The 22,504-nt window shown below is 44.1% G+C and overlaps 1 protein-coding gene across 3 annotated transcripts in view; it reads left to right on the forward strand.

Annotated features, from left to right (window-relative positions):
* Positions 1-22,504, forward strand: part of GNG7 (G protein subunit gamma 7) — a 110,394-nt gene that overhangs the window by 21,799 nt on the left and 66,091 nt on the right. For 2 of the 3 annotated variants that reach the window (XM_040322649.1, XM_040322648.1), the window contains exon 2: positions 5,594-5,641. Coding sequence is in view for 2 of the 3 variants with exons in the window: in XM_040322648.1 (XP_040178582.1) it covers positions 5,594-5,641 (48 nt within the window). In the remaining variant the exon portion in view is untranslated. Of the gene's footprint in view, positions 1-5,593; positions 5,642-21,233 lie in introns of all 3 variants that reach the window. The other variant, XM_040322647.1, reaches the window with a different exon arrangement.

Consider the following 22,504-nt stretch of genomic DNA (forward strand, 5'->3'; position numbering starts at 1 on the left):
TTCCAAATTTTCGGTCTTTTTTCATTAATAGCGCAAAAAATAAAAAACCCAGAGGTGATCAAATACCACCAAAAGAAAGCTCTATTTGTGGGAAAAAAGGACAAAAAAATCATTTGGGTACAGTGTTGCATGACTGAGTAATTGTCATTCAAAATGTGAGAGCCCTGAAAGCTGAAAATTGGTCTGGTCAGGAGGGTGTTTAAGTGCCCAGTATGGAAGTGGTTAATCTGCTATCCCTTTTTAAATTCATATTCGTCCACTAGAGATAATTTTACTATTTAGTTTCAAGATTGTTCTCTGGACTACCCCTATTTCACATGTCCGTGTCCGGTTCCAGTGAATCAAGTCCGCGTCCTGGGGACAATTTTTGACTGTAATCTGAATTGGATACCCCAAGTCAATCAATGTATCCACAATGCACTGTATTACATCAGGTGTTTGAGAAAGGTCAAAAATTTGTTTTCTCAGTACCACCGGAAAGTCTTGGTTCAATCTCTCGTCAACTCCCGGATTGACTTCAACAATATTGTGTATTTGGGTATGCCTCTAAAGTGGCTGAGGAAAATCCAGCTCGTCCAGAACCAGGCCGCTAGACTAATCTCCGGCTTAAATAGGCGGGAGCATATTACCCCTACCCTGCGATCACTGCACTGGCTCACTGTGGTAGATCGCATTGAGTTTAAGGCTCTCTGTCTCGCCTATCGCGCTTATCATGGGACGGGCCCACAATACCTGAATTCCTTGATAACGCGATACACCCCTGCACGAGGACTTAGATCACTTACAGCTGGTCTCGTCACTTGTCCATCTGCTCGCCTGCTTACCTTCGGGGGTAGACGCTTTTCTGTGAGAGCAACGGCCCTATGGAATAGTCTCCCTGTTTCTATCCGGTCTCTCCCCTCCATTATGGCCTTTCGTAAAAGGATAAAAACTTGGTTTTTTGAGGGAAAAGCAGGCTGAGTCACGTTAGTTTTCCCTGTTGTTCCTTGGTAGTTTGCTTTTTTGTGCTCTCCTTTTTTCTTTTCCTTCTATTTTCTTTCCCTGACTTGATTTATCTATTTACAGGTATGTCTTCTGCGCTTAGACGCTTCCCTGACGGGTCAGTATTTGGCGCATTACAAATACAATAAATCAATCAATGAGAAACATACTATAGTATACCCATATGTATCACCACTTCATAATTTATTCATTCATGTGTTACATATGACCTCCACTTCCACTTTATGTTCACTCTATTTGTATCACATTTAAAATAATCTTATTTATTTATTTTGGGTATCTGTGAAGGATATGCTTCAGTGTAATTCTCCCTGCTGGTAATTTGTGTGTGTGTGTGTGTGTGTGTGTGTGTGTTAGAGGTAACAGGTGATTTCAGGTGTGACTCATTCCTCTGTTGAAATGTTAATGTCCCTTCCTCAGCCAGCTCCCTATTTGAAAGGGTAATTGATCTATTGTGTGTGTGTGTGTGTGAAGGAGACCTGTGTTTACTGTGATTAGAAGGGGCTCATGTTAATTATTCTGATTGCTTCATTGTGGTAATTACCTCTTCTATATGCGGGGCCAAGCTGTCTAGATAACGTATTCTGTTACAACTAGTAATTACCTTCACTGATGTCATTATCTAAAGAAATGGGTCTTCAGAGTCGGCGCCAAAGTGTCTGCCTATAATCTGTATGAGAGCCCCCACTGTGTGTGGAAAGGGGGTGGAGATTTCATTGTTCTTTGATTGAGGATTTAGCTTGTAAACTGCATATATACCAGCAGCATGCTGCCATTAAAGTGTCTTGTTCCAGCAGTAAGCTCTGACTCATGTGTGGCTTATTGGGCGATTCCAGGAATATTCCTCCTCGTGGAATATTGGGGTGATTTGCTTTTATGGGAAGAAGGGAATGCTTGACGGGGATATCATTCTAATTCCGTCACAGTATCTATCTCAGTCCTCCACACAGTGTGTGGCTTATACATAAATGTTCATTTTTATTTATCTTATTTTTTTATGGCGATTGGTTATGATGTTCAGCACCTACATCAGTTCCGGTATCTCTGTGCTAATTTTTAAAATTAATTTTAAATGATGGTCTTTAACTATTAGGCTGTCGTCTTATCAACTACGTGTTTACTTCATCATTTCAGTTTAAAAGGATTATATATGTGTATCGATTTCATCCAGCTTAATAGTTGCCTAAATATCCACGGAAAGATGTCTGCCCTGGTCGATTGGTATAGTGAATATCATCTAAATAATTGAAAACTATGGGAAAATGACTGCCGATTCCATTCGATACGGCGGGTCACAGGAAAATGTCCACTATAATGTCCCAATGGTAGACCATGGTAAAATGGCCATATAATTGTCCCATTATACTATAAAAGCACACCATCTCTATCTGTTATCCACTGATAAAGTCATGTGATACGGGAAAATACGCGTTGGGATTGGGCCCAGATAGACCGGAATAATAATTTTATAAACAATATTTTAAATAAATAATATTTTGGCCGTTTTTACAATAAAATACTTTGTGAAACTTTATTACACTATTGGAGCACCTTTGTTTACATACCATCACTATGGAGGTGAATAGGAGGAACCCTGAGATTACACTCAAGGAGGTACTGCCATATATCCAGTCCCAAGGACATCATCCATTACATAGATCCCCAGGGAAATGTTGAGACCCAAGTATTGCCCATGAGAGTTACTAAACTCAATGCTGTTATCTTACAGCAGTAAGGTGAGAGGCCTGTGAGCACTGAGGTGTCATATACACTATAAGAAGAGACACCATCACCTTTTTATTCACTGTTGTAATGTGGAAGACCTTAATCACCTTGCACTTTACTGTCACCATTGGGACTTTATATATTATGTATGTTTAGTTAACTTTTATTGTCACTTGATACTTGTGGATATTACAGAAGTACCTATTGACGCAGTCACCTTTTTACATATTTATTTATGCACATTACCTACTGTACAGTATATGATTTTTTTTTTTTATTGTTAACAGCGCAACATCATCACTAAGGCCCCTTTCACATTGAGGCGTTTTTCATGCGGTACAGCGCTAAAAATAGCGCTGCTATACCGCATGAAAAATAATGCACTGTAGCGTTCAATGTGAAAGCCCGAAGGCTTGCACATTGAAGCGGTGCGCTAGCAGGAACGCTCCAAAAGTCCTGCTAGCCGCATCTTTACTGCGGTATAGGAGCGGTGTGTTCACCGCGCCTTCCCATTGAAATCAATGGGAAAGCGCGGTAATACCGCCCGCTAGCGGGGGTTAAAACCTCACCGCTAGCGCCCGAATATCGCGGTAAATATGACGGTATAGCCACGCTACAAATAGTGCGGCTATACCGTCACCGCGGCTGCACGCCTCAATGTGAAAGCAGCCTAATTCCAGTACCAGAAGTCAGGTTGCTCTTCGGGAAGCCGAGAGCAATCTGACTTGGACGGTACTCCATGCTCTCTTCTGTCCGTGATATACATTTCTGGCATAGGAAATTTGCAAGTGGACTCCCCAATACACCAATGACTAGATCCTGGTGAGTCACCCCTCCATCCAGAGGTCATGGACAGATTTGTGTCCAGATCCAGGGATCCTTGGGCTTTTTGAAGTAGACGTCATTACATTTTAAGTCTATGACTTGAAAGGTGGGATTCCCTTTCCTGTGAAGGCCCCCTCTTCCAGACGTCTTGGTTTCCTTGACAGATGCCATCCTTGGTCATAACGTGCAAGTGGCTGTGTAATGTCCTTGTCAGTGTTTCCTCCACTTATGTTAAGAAGATTGTTACTGGTTGGGCCTGATGGCTGTTTGCTCTTGCCCATTTCTTATGAGATTGCTTTTGGACATCCAAGTAGTTTAGGAATTAACTCTTTTGTGTATCCTGTGATGTACAATTAAAGGGGTTGTAAAGGTTCATTTTTTTTTTTTCGAAATAGGTTACTTTAAGCTAGTGCATTATTGGTTCACTTACCTTTTTCTTCGATTTTTCTTCTAAATGTTTTTTTTCTTTGTTTTCTTTGTCTGAATTTCTCACTTCCTGTTCCTCCTCAGTAAGGTGTTTAGTAAGCTGTTCTAAATGACTTTCCACCACTCGGATGATGGTGGAAAGCTTACTGAGGAGAAACAGGAAGTGAGAAATTCAAACAAAGAAAAAAAACATTTTGAAGGGAAATCAAAGGAAAGGGTAAGTGAACCAACAATGCACTAGCTTAAAGGAACCAATTTAGAAAATTAAAGACGAACCTTTACAACCCCTTTAAGACTGTTTTTGACTTACCTGTAGAAACCCTTGCCTAGAATTCATCACCAGACACAAGTCCCTCCCATCTGGTTTTAATCTGATATTGCAGTGACTGACACCAATGATGTATTTTTTTTTTGCTGCCTCCTGATTATTAGGATTATAATTGTGTCCACTAACACCATTGCTAGGGGGTAGTATTGTGTCTTATTGGCACTAATGCTTGAGGTTGCTTTTATGGTCATTGATGCTGGGATTATTTTTGCTGTCACTGGCACCAGTGCTGGGGATTTTTTATTGCATCTACTCGCACCAATGCGGGAGGTTATTATTGTTTCCTCTGACACCAATGTTGGAGGTGTTTTTATTGGCAATACTTACTGCAATGCACTCTAAACAAGAGAGTCATCACTGTATGTTGGCAAAAATACAGCAGGACAGATGTTCAGGCATTGAGGTGTGGTACAACCCATTAATGAATGGGCTTACCTGTACTTTATGTGATGCTCCTCAACGTCCAAAAATAAGTTACAAATGTGTGGCCCTCTGGAAGTGCAGCCTCTGTAACTTTCAAGCTGAGCACCACTGACATATGGGATGTATACATCTCTCAGTCAGTCTAAGTAGGACACAAACTGCAATCCAGAATTTTAATTTTAGTGTCCCCGTACTTCATTTTTTGGTACCTTCTAAAATAAAATGTGGACATGGATTTACAGTACAGGCAAATTCTGGTCATAATTGACAATATATTGATTTTAAAGCGGAGGTTCACCCATGGAGAACACATTTTCCCCTTAGATGGATGCTCGTTTTGTCTAGGGGAATCGGCTAGTTGTTTTAAAATATGATCCGTACTTACCGTTTACGAGATGCATCTTCTCCGCCGCTTCCGGGTATGGGCTGCGGGACTGGGCGTTCCTTCTTGATTGACAGTCTTCCGACGGTCGCATCCATCGCGTCACGATTTTCCGAAAGAAGCCGCACCGACGTTCGGCTTCTTTCGGCTACGAGTGACGCGATGGATGCGACCGTCGGAAGCCTCTCGGAAGACTGTCAATCAAGAAGGAACGCCCGCTCCCGAAGACCCATACCCGGAAGCGACGGAGAGGATGCATCTCGAAAACGGGTAAGTACTGCTCATTTTTAAAACAACTAGCCGATTCCCCTAGACAAAACGAGCAGGAATCTAAGGGGAAAAGGGCAAAAAATAAATAAATGGTTGAACTCCCGCTTTAAAGAAACTTGCGTGTTTTTAATAGGAAGTTAGATTTACTGTACAAACAAGGTAGAAAATTATAATTACCACCTGTACTAACTTTCTCTTTTTTTACTTTTCAGCATTGGTGTGTATTACCAGTATTGGCTGTAGCAGAAGGAAAAAGTCAGGTAACTTGTAAACTCCAATTTAAACTGTTTGCTTTTAAATGTTCTACCGTCCTTCTTTTGGGCCAAAATGTGGGAGTGTTCAAAAAAAAATCTTATTTATCCAAAATTGCCTCCTATATAATATCTATCCATCCATCTTCTTCTTTTTTTTTTATTATTATTTATTTATCCTTTTTATTGAGGTTTTTGAAAAAGAGTAACCTACAAAAAACTGAGCCTATTGGGCATACCCAGGCTCGGAACCTTTACACAACATAACTTGGAACAGTCACAAACATTAGTGCCCTAACTGGAACTTAAGCCCCATACACACTATCTGTTTTCCTGCAGGTTTTTCTCTTCAGGTTTACCAAAACCATGTAGTGCAAGGGCCTGCCTGATTGCATACGAATTGAAACTCTTAAGGTTTGACCTCATATTAGATGGTTTTGGTAAACCCAAAGAGAAAAACCTGCAGGAAAACTGATAGTGTGTGTGTGGGGCTTCAGACTAAAAGTGCGCTCCCAAATCTACAGTACACCGGCAAAGTGCTTGTATTTAAACCAGTCAGGGTCAATCTTTGGGTCTGCGTTTGTGTAAGGGACTTCAGTCCAAATGTCCCACACTTTGTGGAACTTTTGTGGGCATCCCCTCGACAGGTACAGTGGCCTTGTATAAGGACAGATTAGAGTTGACCAGTTTTTTTCTTGTGGCACCGTCCTGTGAAGTACAATGATTTTTCTTTCATAAAACAATAGAGTCCAATCAGAATTCTGGGGGCTCTACAGTTGGCTAGGGACTCAACCAGGCCAAGAGACAGGCCTCCATTGAGTGCCCTATCTGAATAGTAGTCACTGTGCGAATAAACGATATGAAATACAAAGAAAAAATACCGCGCTATCTAATAATGTGTGAGTGGAGCAGCTAACACAGCAAGAAAGATCAATTTGCTCAAAAAAAAATTGTGGAAAAAGTGTAGCGCTAAAATAGATTTGAATGCCTAGTGATGAATTCATAAATAAATTGAATAAACAATGTTCATATATAACACCACGTGTGACAATGGATAGTATTACCATTAGTAGTAATCCATAAACCTCCAATAAATGGATACTAATGACAAGAAACTGGACGGAGCCAGAAAATAAAAGTGAATGAAAACTGTTCATAAAACAAAGTTCATATATGAAGAATCCAGTGACTAGGTGAATAGACCAAATCCAACGGTGATTGCTAGACAGAAGATCCACCACCACTTATGATAGGGGGCTTACCGGATAGATTGGACCCAGAAGGGCATATACCCACTAGGCCAATCAAGCTTGTAAATACGATACACTGTAGAGGATATATCACAGATGTCTCAAAACCAGGAATCATTGACAAGACCTCAGGCAGGGAAATCTAGGGATTCACACCAGGTGATGGTTTACAGCAAATCCCAAAGACGACACATCAGATATCCCAATGTAAAAGAAGAAGTTGGAGTGCACATAGCATAATTCCGTATAAAAAAAAAAAAAAAAAAAAGGAATTTATTAAGAGAGAGACTCATATATTGCAGTGGTAAAACAAGCTCATAAAATCAGGGTAGCAATAACGACAGCCGTCCTTCCCGACATGTTTCGTAACAATAGTACTTCATCTGGGGTGCTGACATCTTGCTACACTTACCCTTAAATATACATAGAGACCCACCTGTTCAAATCATGGCTCCAATAGGAAAGCGGTGGCAATAACTCAACACTTCCTGGTTGATACAAAATGGAGAGTGTGGCGTGCGGGTCAAGCCTCACTTTCAAACCGGAAATGACTGGGGAATAGAAAAGTGAAAAAATATAAAAAGAAGAGGACAAGCCAAAAAAATTATTGGATGTCCACCAGTGACTATCCTGAATGTGCCACTATTAATGTGAGAAAAAGCGCATAATATTAAAATAAGATAAGCATCAAACCAGATTAATAAAAGCACTCAAGGAAGTGCCTCCCCATGTATAACAGTAGTCTCCGATCCAAGATTCCTATTGGTTCCAGCGGGTCACATGACCGTGCTGCCAAGCCTCATTCTAATCTATGGAAATGCACTCCAAGCTCCGCATTGGAGAATACACGTCACGTGATAGCACTCTGCAACCACGTGACCATACAGCCAGGCCTCGTTTTGATAGCAGGGGATGCGCTCCAGGTACGGCATTGGTGGAATCACGTCACATGACCGCATCACACAATGCAAATCAAGGAGTGAGTTAACCCCCGCCTGTACTGAGCTCTACTACCTAAATAGAGATGGGCACAAGGAAGACAGATGGTCTAGATCAGTCAAAGGACTGCATCGGCCGATTCTGTCACATAGCCAAATAAAAAATGGTCAAACAAAGCAAGAAGGTTTTTAGACAAAAATATCCATAACCTTAAGGAAAAAATGCATATAAAGCAGAATTTCCACGAACGTATCAAAGATTATCATTATGTTAAATGACAAAACATAATAAATAAAAAAGAAATAAAATAAAATAAAAACACCCTCATAATAAGAATTTTCCAATGCAATCAGGGTGGAAAAATAAATTATGATAGGGCCATATAAAAAACCCTAAACATTCCCATAGATAATATATTGGGATCCTACATAAAATTAAATAAAAATTATGCATTATTACTGAAGCCATAATTGAACATGGGTGGTCAGAGAAATGTTTTTTTACAAAATGTCCAAATAAACAAAAAATAACTTAACCGTATAATATTATACATATAATTGATAGTTCATCGTAAATTCATTTTTCTAATTGAGTTAAGTATATATTAATGAACGCATTAATATCCCACTCTACATTCATACCTTGAGGCGAGTGGGATTGTAGTTCATAGATCCAGTATGTTTCTAACCGTGATACTCAAGTTTTTGCTCCACCACTCCAAAGTGGGATGTACCTATCAATAATGAGAAATTGGGACCCCCTAGGATCTCGACTGTGGCATGAGCTATAATACCTTGGCACCATGTGTTTTGTGTCGCCTCCTAAAATCTTGGTGATATGTTCACCCACCCGTATGGAAAACGCGCGAGTCATGCGACCCACGTATTTCCCGCACGGGCAGGTGATCAGATAAACGACGTGTAGTCGCACAGGTGCAAAACTGTTTGATCGGGTAGGTTTGGTTAGTCACTCTGGACTGAAATTCCAGGGTTTTACGTCTCCCGTTGAGGTTATACTTGCAAACTGTACATTTTTTGCACGGAAAATAACCTTCCATGTTCTGAAAGAAGGTTGGACGTGTCGGGGGATCGAAATGTGCTCCCTCAGAGATGGAGCACCTTTGAATACAATCTTAGCCTGTTCAGGTAGCATCGGTCCAAGTATTTTGTCATTCTTTAGAATGTTCCAATGACGGCTAATGATAGTTTTTAGATCCTTGTGCTGGTTGGAGTAGGATGTGAGCATGGAGTACCTAAAAGTCTTATCTGTGTCTCGTGGAGGTCTATCTGTCAAAAGAGATCCTCGATCAATCTGTTCAACATTTAATAACTCCAGGTCCACGGCAGTCTCATCATATCCTTTCTCCAGGAATCTCTGTTTGAACACAGAGGCCTGGGACAGGTACGTAGCAGTGTCACTGCAGTTCCTCCGAAGGCGTAAGAACTGACTGCGGGGAACTGATCTGAGCCATGATCTGTGGTGACAGCTGTCCGTAGGAATGAAGCTATTACGGTCTGTAGCTTTGAAGTGAGTCTGGAACTTGAACTCTCCAGACTCTAGCCCAATTTCAAGATCAAGAAAGTTGATCTTGGTGGTACTATATTCAACTGTAAGAGATATACCACGGTTGTTGTCATTCAACACAGAAAAGAAATCTGTAAGCGATTCCGAAGAACCATCCCATAGGAGGAGGATGTCGTCTATATACCTGGCCCATAGGACCAGGGAGGGATTCCGCTCCGAATAGACGACATCCTCCTCCCACTTGGCCATAAAAAGATTGGCCAAGCTCGGAGCGAATTTGGCACCCATCGCCACTCCACGTTTCTGTAAAAAGTACTTCTGGTCGAACCAGAAGTAGTTGTGGGTAGTGGCGAATTTGAGCAATTCGATAATAAAAAATCATCTTTGTTCCTCCATTAGAGAATGATCACGGTTTAGAAACAGAGTGACTGCCTCAATGCCCAAATCCTGGGGGATACATGTGTATAGGGAAGCTATGTCTGCAGTAGCAAGTAGGTAATCCCCCCCCCCCCGTATATCTATACTCTCTAGTAATTTAATAGAGTTAGTGTCCTTCAAATAGGACGGGGTCAATTTAACCAATGGTTGAAGGAAAAAGTAAATGTAGCGGCCAATGCGAGAGGTAATAGAATCAATACCGCTCACAATAGTCCTTCCGGGAGGGTGTATAGAATCTTTGTGGATCTTTGGTAAGTGGTAGTCAGGATTCGCGGAGCCGTAGGTACCAAATACGCCCTTTCCTTTTTGTTCAGGATACAGGACTGGAAACCTTCAGTAACTAGACCTACAAGCTCTTTCTTGAACTTATTGGTAGGGTTACTCCTGTAATTCTTGATACGTTTCTTGATCAGATAAAATCCTAGACATTTCCGCAACATATTTGGATTTGTCCATGACCACAATTCCACCCCCTTGTCCGCCGGGCGGACAACAAGGTCTTTCTGGTCACACAAGGATTGAAAGCCTTCCTTAGGCCCCTTTCAGACTGGGGCGGGAGCCGCGGTGGCGGTATAACGCCGCTAAAAATAGCGGCGCTATACCGCCGGATTTGCCGCAGGTATCAGCCGCTAGCGGTGCGGTATTAACCCCCGCTAGCGGCCGATAAAGGGTTAATACCGCCCGCAATGCGACTCTATAGAGGCGCATTGCGGGCGGTATTGCCGCGGTTTCCCATTGTTTTCAATGGAAAGAAGCGGTATACACGCCGCTCCTCTCACCGCTCCAAAGATGCTGCTGACAGGAGATTTTTTTGTCTCCCGCCAGCGCATCGCCTCAGTGTGAAAGCCCTCGGGGTTTCACATTGAGTCTGCAGTGAAGGAGTTTTTCAGGCGGGATAGCAGCGCTATTTTTACCGCTATACCGCCTGAAAAACTCCTCGTGTGAAAGGGGCCTTAGGTAGGGGATTGTGATAATGTTTTTTTGATAGGCAAGGATGCAAGATCTTGAAGCACCAAATCCTTGAATATGCTTACTGCAGGGGCCACTGGAACAGATGGATTAAATAATGAGGGGTTCGATAGTCCAGTATTAACCGCTCCAGATGTAGCAGCCCTCTCTGCAGGAGGTGAGGTGTTAGACAAAAAGTACCTCTGTATGTTGATTTTGCGCACACATTTTTGCATATCAATGAACATGTTAAATTTGTTGAACTTGCTAGGGGGGGGCAAATTTCAAACCTTTATCCAAAACCAGCAGCTCATTAGGGGTCAGCTCTTTAGAGCTGAGGTTGAACACTCCTTGGCCGATTAGACCCTTCTTCTTTTTCCTTTGTGATTTTCTACCCCCTCCTGGTCCCTCTTTTGGATCCGAAGGCCTTTTGTGTCCTGGGCCATCCCGATGAAAATCCTGGTTTCCATGGGGTCCTGGACCATAAGGGTCATGAGTGTAGTGTGCTCGATTAAAATCGGGCCCACCCTCACCGCGAACATCTCGAAGGGGGAAAAATCTATTGTGTGTATGGACAGGAGGGTAGTTATAATATTGGGTATTGGACTCATATGGGACTGCATAGCCATCAGACCTCCTGGGTGAATCTACAGGGCCATAATAGCTTTGCTCTGAATCGTAAGGGGTCCTAGAGTCTCGTTGGTTATCTTTGGATCTACCTCGTTTACCAGAGTGATTATTATTATTCCTCCTGGGTGATCGAGGGGATGCATAATATCCAGGAGAACCACCTTTAACGGTTTGTTCTCTAGTGGCATAGACAGGCTTGGGATATACAGGACCTGGCTGGTGAACAGCGTGTTGACCGTTATTAGAATGTATCCCCACAGCAACAACCTCCATAGTAGAATCTACATTGGCCGGTGCCACTGAGGATTTCTGCCATCTAAAAACAGTTCCTGATTTATAGTCTCCAACATCCCGAGAATATTTTTTGTGTTTTTTTATTTTCTGTTCTCCATCCTCTTTTTCAAGATGAGACTGGAGGAAAGAGTTATACTCCGTGGAGTTTTTAAACATCAGAAGTTTGTCACTGTGCGAATAAACGATATGACCTCTGCCCTAAAATTGCAGATGTTAGGGCAGTGCCAGAAGATATGTATGAAATCCACTTGATCTACCGTGCATCGCCAACACACGGCAGGGATAGAGGGATACTTTTTTTGCAAGCGTGCAGGGGTGAAATAAATTCTATGTAATATTTGGAATTGTATTCGTCTATCTTTAGCGGGTGCTAACTGTATGAAGGGGCATTCCCACATCTCCTCCCAGTCCTCATCGTCTAGCGCTGGGAAGTCTAATGTCCATTTAGATCTAGTCCACTCGAGGTTTTGTCAGTGTATCATCTCTGAAGATCAAGGGTGGAAGTAAAGAAGGCAACCGAGTCAGTGACAAATTGAGTACAGAATGCATGTCTGAGCTGAAGGTATCTAAAACAGTACTTATTAGGGAGGTCAAACTGATTTCAGAACATGAAATGTCTTAACCCCCCCCCCGGAGAAAATTTGATACATATATTTAATGCCCTTCACTGCCCAGACCCGTGCATCAGGTATGGAGACGAATTCAGGAAACAGCGGATTAAACCATAGTGGGGTATATTGTGATAAGTGCCAGAAGGAGTGGGTCTTTCTGCTCGAGCCATCGACCAGGCTTTCAGAACTGCTTTCTTTGCCGTTGTCAGAGGAAGTGGTGCGGTTGGACCTCTAAACCAGATTTTTGTTTTTAATGACTCATAAGATCCCACACATGCAGCCTCTAGGTCCACAGCTGTGTTAGAGCTGTTTGAAGATGGTGGGTTTAACCACTTGCCCACTGGACACTTAATACACCCATTCTAACCAGGCCAATTTTCAGCTTTCAGTGCTTACATTTTGAGTGACAATTACTCATGCTGTACCCATATGACATTTTTCCCTATCCGTCTTTCAGGACAGCCACAACTTGAGAGATAGGCTCCTCCTCTTCCTTAGGAAACACTGCACAGCCTTTAAAATCTCTCCTCCCCCTGCTAGACCTCAGTTCTTAGTGTTTCCTCCGGTGGGGAGACACTGCTAAGGAACCAGGCAGTGCAGTCAGGGGACTGTGGCCATTATTTTTCCTATGTGGGAGGCAAGGGCTTCCTAAAGGAGATTGGGCGAAAAACTTACCGCCAAAAACGCACCCCAACCAGGTCGAGCGCGACAGACGGTTTGTGGGGGGGTCCCTATCGTGTCCTCAGGACCGCGGCGGGGGAACTCAGCTCCGGGCACCCTGATTACAGGCCGCACATTGTTTTTTTCAAAAAGTGCGGGCCGAGTGGCGGGCGACGTCACTTCCGGTGCGCCTCGGAAAGGATTCCCTGTGACCCGCGACTTCCGGTTCCGGGTCGCGGCGCTGATAAGAGACCCACGCGTCCTGCTGGAGGTGTCGGATACTCGTTGGGACAAGTTAGACACAGCGCAACCACCCCACTATGTCGGTGACCTCTCCGGAACGGGACCCGACCAGGGACGCTACCTCCAGCCAGTCCAAGGTAAGGGTTTCCTGGGGAGGGTTTCCCAAAATCTTAGACTGTGTCTTTTTTCCTTCCTCTACTTTCCCTTGGTGGTTGGGGGAGAGGAGGGATAGGCAGCAAGGGCACCTAGCAGTAGTGTCTGTCTAGTGCTTCCCAGAGGGTTGTAACCATGTTGTTTTGAAAAAAAAAAAAAAAAAAAAAAAACTTTTTTTGTATCTTTGCTTTTTTAAATGTGGGTCCTTATGTCTTCTATTTTTCAGAAGAGCCTAGAAAAAAGCCAAGAAAAAACAGGAAGGACACATAGTTCTAAGAAGAAATGTGCTTCCTGTAGGGACTCCCTTCCTGATTCTTGGGCAAAAGTTTTGTGCAGAGACTGCATAAACTCTCTAGTTAGGGAAAGGGATGCAGAACAGGAGGATAGTCTAGCTGCTTCAGTTAAGGAACTGGCCTCTACCTTTTCCTCTTTCAAAACCTTGTTTGAAAGGGTGCAACCCCCCCTGGTACCCACACAGGTTACAGCCCACCCTGATGTTCAGGGTCCTGCACCTGCCTCTCCTGATCCTTCAGCGGAAGCAGTTGATTTTGCAGGCCCTTCTCAGGGGCAGCACTCCTTAATGGAGAATGTTGCTTCCGACTCGCAGACAGAGTCAGGTGAAGAAGACCAGGACAGTGAGTCCAAGAAGTCTTCCAGATACAAACTATCTCTTGATGAGGTTGAGGAACTGCTAGGTGCCATTTACACGACCCTAGGCATTCACACGGATATTAAACCTCTTAGTCTCCATGACCAGATGTACAAAGGTCTAGGGGAACACAAGGGCAGGGTTTTCCCAGTGCACGAACTTCTGGTTGATACTGTTAAGAAGGAGTGGCAGGACCCTGAAAGAAAGCCTTTCTTTTCTCAATCCCTTAAGAGAAGGTTTCCCTTTGCGGAAGATTCCACGTCCGTTTGGAATAAGAACCCTAAATTAGATGCGGCCTTTTCACAAGTCTCTAAAAAGACTGATTTAGCATTTGAGGATATGGGCAACCTGACGGATGCTATGGATAAGAGAATGGACTCGTTGTTGAAAAAAGCATGGGAGTCCATAATTGGCAATTTAAAACCAGAATTAGCAGTTACAGTAGTGGCCCGTAATTTAGAACACTGGCTCTCAAAGATCCAAGAACATATTGAGGCAGATACGGACAAGGACACTATTTTGGCTTCCTTCCCCACAATTTTAAAAGGGGTAGCCTACATTGCGGATGCCTCAGCAGAATCCGTCCGCATGTCAGCCAGGTCAGCAGCCCTGGCTAATTCTGCCAGAAGAGCTCTCTGGCTCAAGACTTGGTCAGGAGACATTGCGTCCAAGTCTAAGTTATGTGGGATTCCCTTTACAGGAGATCTCCTATTTGGTCCTGACCTGGAGTCAGTCTTAGACCGCACGGCGGATAAGAAAAAATCTTTTCCGTTTAAACGTAAAACTCCACAAAAAGGGAGAGGGTTTCGTCCCCAGAGACAAACAGGGGTCCCGAAACCAGAGACTCAAAAAAGGATCTGGACACCTAGGGGTAGGGGAAGAGGAGCGATTTTTCGCCCACCTGACCAGCCCCCCAAAAACAATGACTCCCAGATCAGAGTGGGGGGAAGGTTGGGGGCCTTCCTCCCACAATGGGAGTCTTTTTCCCCAAACAGGTACGTATTGGCGATAGTGAGAAGGGGGTATTCCCTAGAGTTCTCATTCCTTCCGCCACAGAGGTACCTGGTCACTCAGCTTCCCAGAGCCAAAGAAAAAGCAGAAGCTCTAGTGGGGGCCTTGAGGGATCTGGAGGTCCAAAATGTTTGCAGAGTCCCAAAAGGAGAGGAGAAAAGAGGGTTTTACTCCCACGTCTTCGTGGTAAAGAAACCCTCTGGCAAGTACAGGTTAATCCTAAACCTGAAACCGCTGAACAAGTCAGTAACATACAAAAGATTCCGTATGGAGTCAATTTTCACGGTAAGGGCCCTCCTACCACAGAATTGCTTTATGGTCTCCCTGGACCTCAGGGACGCGTACCTGCACGTACCCATTGCAGAGGGGTCTCAGGAGTTTCTACGGCTAGCGATAGACTTGGGAACTTCGGTGGTGCACCTACAGTTCCAGGCCTTGCCATTCGGTCTATCCTCCTCACCCCGCGTGTTCACAAAAGTCCTGGCGGAACCAATAGCTTTTCTGCGTCTTCAGGGAGTGGGTATAATAGCGTACCTGGACGACCTGCTTCTTTTTGCAGCCTCTCCGGAACAAGTCTCCAGGGACCTGGAACTAACCAAAAAGACCCTTATGGACCTAGGTTGGCTGTTAAACCTGGAAAAATCCAGTCTAATACCATCGCAGCGCATTCCTTATTTAGGGTACACCCTGGACTCCACCCTGCTAAGGGTCTTCCTTCCATTAGAGAAGGCTCTAAAGTTAGAAAAGTCGGTATCTGCCCTCCAGGGCAGCCATCAGGTTTCAATCAGATTCCTGATGTCAACACTAGGACTGTTAACTTCCACTCTACCGGCAGTCCAGTGGGCAGGGATTCACTTTCGGGCCCTGCAGGCCTTTGTACTCAGAATCTGGGACCACAGCTCAGAACACCTAGACGTCCTGGTACAGGTCCCAAGTCAGGTAAAGAGATCCCTCTGGTGGTGGAGAAAGATCACCAATCTGTCGCAGGGTCGTCTATGGCATATCCGGTCTCCACTGATTGTCACCACAGACGCCAGCGGCAGAGGTTGGGGGGCTCACCTGGGGGTACTTCCAGCACAGGGTGTTTGGGAAGTGGCAGAGCTGAAACATTCCTCCAACTGGAAGGAGCTGAGGGCGATCGGTTTAGCTCTCATCTTCTTTCAGGAGAGACTTCGAGGACACCACGTCCAGGTGAGGTCAGACAATGCGTCGGCCGTGGCCTATGTAAACAAACAGGGTGGCACCAGGTGTGTAGCCCTGTCGGCCATAACAACAAGAATCTTTCGCTGGGCCGAAACAAACACCCTGTCCTTATCAGCAGTTTTTCTAAGGGGGATAGAAAACAGTACAGCGGATTTCCTCAGTCGAAGTCAACTGAGGGAAGACGAGTGGTCCCTCAATCAGGAGGTCTTCCATCTTTTGGTCAAGAGATGGGGGTCTCCGGAGATAGATCTCTTCGCATCCAGGGAGAACGCAAAAACACATTGGTTTTTCTCTCGGGGCAGGGGAGAGGGAGCAAGAGGGATAGATGCCCTATCCCAGAGCTGGCGATTCGGGATTTGTTACGCCTTCCCACCCCCAGCTCTTCTACCACTGGTCCTGAGAAAATTTCAGCTGGAGAACACCTCACTTATCCTTGTGGCACCCCACTGGCCCAAGAGGGCTTGGTTTTCGGTTCTCAAACAACTGACCACAGAACCCCCTCTTTTTCTTCCTCTTCGAGAGGATCTCCTCTCGCAGGGTCCAGTTCTATGCCCACAGGTACACAGGTGGAACCTTGCGGCGTGGTTACTGAGGAGTCCTTGCTGAGGTCCAGAGGTTTTTCGGACAAACTGACTGCCACCCTTCTTAACAGTAGGAAGAAGGAGACACGTTCTATTTATAGAAAAGTTTGGCTTCGTTTTAATACTTGGTGCCAGGAATTTTCCTTTCCAACACAAAGCCACAAGTCCGTTCTGGAGTTTCTCCAGTGCGGAGCGGATAAGGGCTTGTCAGTGAGTACCCTTAAAGGCCAGGTCTCAGCCCTCAGTGTGTTTCTAGAGAGCCCTCTAGCATCCAATCCTTGGGTCATCAGGTTCTTTAGGGCTTTGTCCAGACAGAAACCTTCCCAGGGACCTCCCTTCCCCAAGTGGGATCTATCACTAGTTTTACAGGTGCTAACAGGGTTGCCCTTTGAACCCTTAGACAAGTGTTTGTTAAAGGATCTAACGTTTAAAACAGTCTTTTTAGTTGCAGTGACTACTGCCAGGAGGGTCAGTGAATTGGAAGCCCTGTCCATTCGTCCTCCTTTTTGTGTAATTTTTCCGGAACGAGTTGTTTTTAAAACCGATCCGGCCTTCCTTCCGAAAGTGGCTTCCAAGTTCCATAGAAGCCAGGAGGTTGTGTTACCTTCATTTTGTTCCAATCCCTCTGGTGAAAGGGAATTTAAGTTTAGTACACTAGATGTTAGGAGATGCATCCTACAGTACTTGGAGCTGACTCGGGCTTTTAGGAAGTCAGACTCTTTGTTCGTTTTGTTTTCTGGGACCAGAAAGGGACAGAAAGCGTCTCGGCGCACAATTGCTAGGTGGCTTAGACTAGTTATTGGGCAGGCTTACTCCTTGACTGGTAGGGAAGTCCCTACAGGAATAAAGGCACACTCTACTCGAGCGGTGGCTACTTCTCAGGCTGAAAGGGCTGGAGCGACGCCAGATCAAATATGCAAAGCCGCAACTTGGTCCAGCTACGCCACTTTCATCAAGCATTACAGAGTAGACTTGGTGTCAGCAGGTGAACAAGCCTTTGGGAGAAAAGTCTTGCAAGCCGTGGTCCCACCCTAAATTGTAAGTACTCGATTATCCTCTCAAGTTGTGGCTGTCCTGAAAGACGGATAGGGAAAAATGGAGTTACACTTACCGGTAACGTCCTTTCCAGTAGTCTTTCAGGACAGCCCTAGTTACCCTCCCGAAAAGTAGGAAGAAGGGGTTTCTAATCCAGGAACATAGTATGATATTGATGTGTTAACTATGGATTACTAACATGTTCTTGTGTCTCCCCAGCGGACCGGAGTGCTCGTATAAAAACTGAGGTCTAGCAGGGGGAGGAGAGATTTTAAAGGCTGTGCAGTGTTTCCTAAGGAAGAGGAGGAGCCTATCTCTCAAGTTGTGGCTGTCCTGAAAGACTACTGGAAAGGACGTTACCGGTAAGTGTAACTCCATTTTTTTTTTCCCTAATCAATTTTCCTTAATCACCACTGGGTTACTTATTTTTTTGCGCTATAAATAAAAAGATAATTTTTCTTAGTTCCGTTTTTATAAAATTTTGCAAATTTGTAAAAAAAAAAAAATCATTAGAAGTTGGGGTCTACAAGCTATGGTGCCAATCACTGCAAATTGCTCACACCTCATGTGTGTTTTTCACAAAATTTTCATATTAACGGGTTATTTTTCTCACGTGGCATATGCATACTTGCAACTACACCCCAAAACGCACTCCTCCTGAGTATGGCGATGCCACATTTGAGACTTTTTCCCAGTCTGGCCACATACAGAGGACCAACATGCAGGGAGCACTGTCAGGTGTTCTAGGGACATAAATTACACATTTAATTTCTTGACTACTTTTAAAGGCCCTGGAGCACCAGGAAAATTGAAACGCCCAACAAATGACCCAATTTTGGAAAGCAAACCCTCCAACACATAATCTAGGAGGCATAATGAGTCTTTTGAACATGTAATTTTTTTCCCACACGTTTTTGGAAAACTTTTTACACAAAGTTGTCAATTTATAAGACCTTTCTAACACATAGCATGTACATAGCAAAAATGACACCCCAAAATACATTCTGCTACTCCTGAGTATGGCGATACCATATGTTTGTTTTTTGTTTTTTTGTTTTTTTACACAACCTGGCCACATACAGAGGGCCAACATGCAGGGAGCACAGTCATGTGTTCTAGGGACATAAATTACACTTTTGTGAGGCACTGTAGTGGCACGGATGAGGCATTGATGTGGCACGGAAGGGCATTTCAGATCCAGCCCGCTCTCATTGCTGCACTGGCTCCCTCCTCTCCTCACACACTGTACCGATTGCGTGTGAGGAGAGGAGCGTGCTGAACAAGACATGTTTGTTGACAAGTGATCGCTCCATGGTTGGACAGAACGATCACACGGTAAAGGGCACTTTACCCTGATTGATCACGGGCACTTCTGGGTGCATCTCCCCCTCCACAGGAGGTGCTGTAGCCGTCATTGACGTCATGGCAAGTGGTTAAGTTATGTTCAGGGATTCAAATCATTTAGCAATTAATGGTAGAGTTTAACCTTGTAAATATTGATCATCATTTTTTTTTTTTTTTTAACTGTGCCTTTCAGCTCATGCTCAGTTTGGGGTGTCTAGGCCAGTGATTGATGAACTTAAGATAATTGCTACATTGATTAATTTGAATACTAATAAAGGCCTAATAAAAAACCTTATACGCCCATTTATTAACCACTTAAGGACCCCTTCACGCCGATATACGTCGGCAGAATGGCACGGCTGGGCACATGCACGTACCTGTATGTGTCTCTTTAAGGCCCAGCCGTAAAACTATCCCCTATTTTGTAAACGCTAAAAATTTGCGCAAACCAATCGATAAACGCTTATTGCGTTTTTTTTTGCAAAAATAGGTAGAATACGTATCAGCCTAAACTGAGGAGAAAATTTTTTTTTTTTATATATTTTTTGGGGATATTTTATAGCAAAAAGTAAATATTGATTTTTTTTTTTCTTCAAAATTGACGCTCTATTTTTGTATATAGCGCAAAAAATAAAAACCGCAGAGGTGATCAAATACCACCAAAAGAAAGCTCTATTTGTGGGAAAAAAAGGACGCCAATTTTGTTTGGGAGCCACATCGCACGACCACGCAATTGTCAGTTAAAACAATGCAGTGCCGAATCGCAAAAAGGGGCAAGGTCCTTAACCTGCATAATGGTCCGGGTCTTAAAGTGGAGTTCCACCCATAAATATAACATTACATCAGTAGTTTTAGAAAAATGTCATTAGTCCTTTACAAATTTTTTTTTTTTTTTTTTTTTAGATGCCTTCAAAGTGTTGTTGCTAGGCAGAATAGTTAATCTTCCCACTTCCTGCACCTAGGTGCTTAATGCTTCCTAACCTACACCGCACAGACTCCTGGGAATGTAGTGGGTGTAACTTTCCAGGAGTCTGTGCACTCCCCAGTCTCAAAGAATCATGTGACTTGGACAGCACAGGTGCTGAAACCTGATCTGACACTGCTTGTGCAGCACTGAGCATGTGCGAGATCTGAAAGGCTGAAATCCAGGAAGTCATACAGTCTGGCTTCATGATGCCCACACTTAAGATGGCCTCAGTCAATTTCTATTTTATAAAGTGTCTAAATGCTGTAACAACCTAACAAAACGGACCTTAGTTTACAGACTAACTTTACTAGAATACATTAAGCTTGTGTATTACAGGGGTATTTATATTTAAAAAGTGAAATTGTGGCCGGAACTCCGCTTTAAGTGGTTAAAGTGGTTGTAAACCAATTTGGACTAAGCACCTAGATCTGTAGCAGAGCTGCATGATTAATCGTTTAAAGAATCAGATCAAGGTTCTCCCCCTCTCCTTGCGATTTTTGATGCCTCATGTACACAGGCATTTTTACAGCCGATTTTAGGAGCGTTTTTTACAGCTTAAAAACGCCTCTCCATGTTATTCTCTGGCCTCATTCGTGCACACACAGGTGTTTAGGAGCTGTAAGTGGCATAGGCGTTTTTAAACTCCAAAATAACCCCATAACCAGTGCGTTCTGAGGACCAGCACTAGAGCTGTAAAAACGCCTGACGCTAAACGTTTGGGCGCGTCTGGCGTTTAAGCTGTAAATATGTGATTGGTCATGGTAATGTCAGGAAAACCAGGAAATTCCTGTCTGTACTTTACCCAAGAGTCCTTTGCACAGCCGTGTGACTGTGGGTAGGATAGAGGAGAGAGATGGCAAGTGCAGTGTCTCCGTCTCAGATAGACTTCATCAGTGCAGTCAAGGCCCATCCAGAACTTTGGGATCTGACACATCCATTGCATGGTGGCCACCTTAAACAAAAATCCTGGCAGGATATCAGTGCAGCAATAACTCCAGGCTGGAAACAGATGAGCAGCGGAGCCAGAACGGAGACCAGTATGTATATTTTCATTGAATGCATGATATGTTTGTGTAATGTAAATAAATAATGCTCATTAACCCTTTTCCACTTTTCTTTAGGCAAAATTTTCCAGTGCCGGTGGAAATCCCTCTGGGAACGAGTCAGACGGGATCTAACGGAGGAGGAGAAAGCAGCAAGTAGTGGAGCGCCAGTCCCTGCCAAAAAACGCCACATCTACCACAACCATTTGGCCTTCTTGTGCCAAGTCATGATTAATGGCAACAGAGTATTTTTTTTTTTCCCATCATATATTTTCCTATGTGCATTGCTTTGCAGGCGGTTTAAATTTTACAGGGATATTGTTTAACTTTTAAAATGTTATTCTTTGCAGGACAACATCTAACATTGCTCAGCGAAGGGAGGAGGCTGTGGAAGAGCCATAGGTGGACAGACCCACCAGTGCCACGGAGAGCACTGGCCATGCATCACCCCATGACATTAGTGTGGCAAGTGTCACAGATGAGGTAACTGTCATGTCTGCCTGACTATCTACATGCCAATCTAAACATTTTCGTTTTTTGCAGGAATTCAGGGACTTGGTGTTTTCAGCTGTCAGCCAAGAACATGGGGAGGTGCGCGGTCATGTCAGTGTTCATGGGCGCAATCAGCGTCAGAGGAGGGGTGGCTGCAATATTGAGAATGAGGACAGGATGCTAGCATTGCTGCAGGAAGTGCGGCACGAGAGGTGCAGTGTGGATGCATTCTTGGATCCCAGCAACCCATGCGCCTGCTTCTGTCACACCTTATCTCACATCCTGGAGGACATTGGGGGAGACCAGGAGAAGCAGTGTATGAATCGCTTATATGGTATTGCTATGCAATACAGACATGCCAAATTAAGTGGTGGGCCACCACCATGTGATCCATTTAATGCTTCTCAGAATCCCCCAATGACCGCCTGGGACCTCAGCAGCGCTAGCACCCCCCTCTCAATATCCGCCTCCTCCGCATCGCCTATCCCGTCCCGGACCTCATTTTACCCCCCCCCCCCCCCCCACACACACACACACACTCCTACAGTGAATTTCCACCTTCCACCTCCCATTTTCATCAGGATCGAACGCCTTCCTCATATTTTCAAACCCTGCTACCAGCATGAGTTTGGGCCTGATGGTGATCAAGCATCCCCCTTCACCTATCACCAGTTGTGATGAACCCTGTTCATTTATTTTTGAAAAGTAAATGTGTGTTAAAAATAATTTTTTGTTCTATATGATGCACAACAGCACTCATTTGCAGTCTGCCTGGGGCAAGCATATGCTAAGCCCAAAAAGGACAGAAAGCGGAGCTAATTAATGAAATGTCATCATTTTATTTTACACATAATCAT

This window comes from Rana temporaria, chromosome 1 (genome assembly GCF_905171775.1).
Source record: "Rana temporaria chromosome 1, aRanTem1.1, whole genome shotgun sequence".
Classification (NCBI taxonomy): domain Eukaryota; kingdom Metazoa; phylum Chordata; class Amphibia; order Anura; family Ranidae; genus Rana; species Rana temporaria.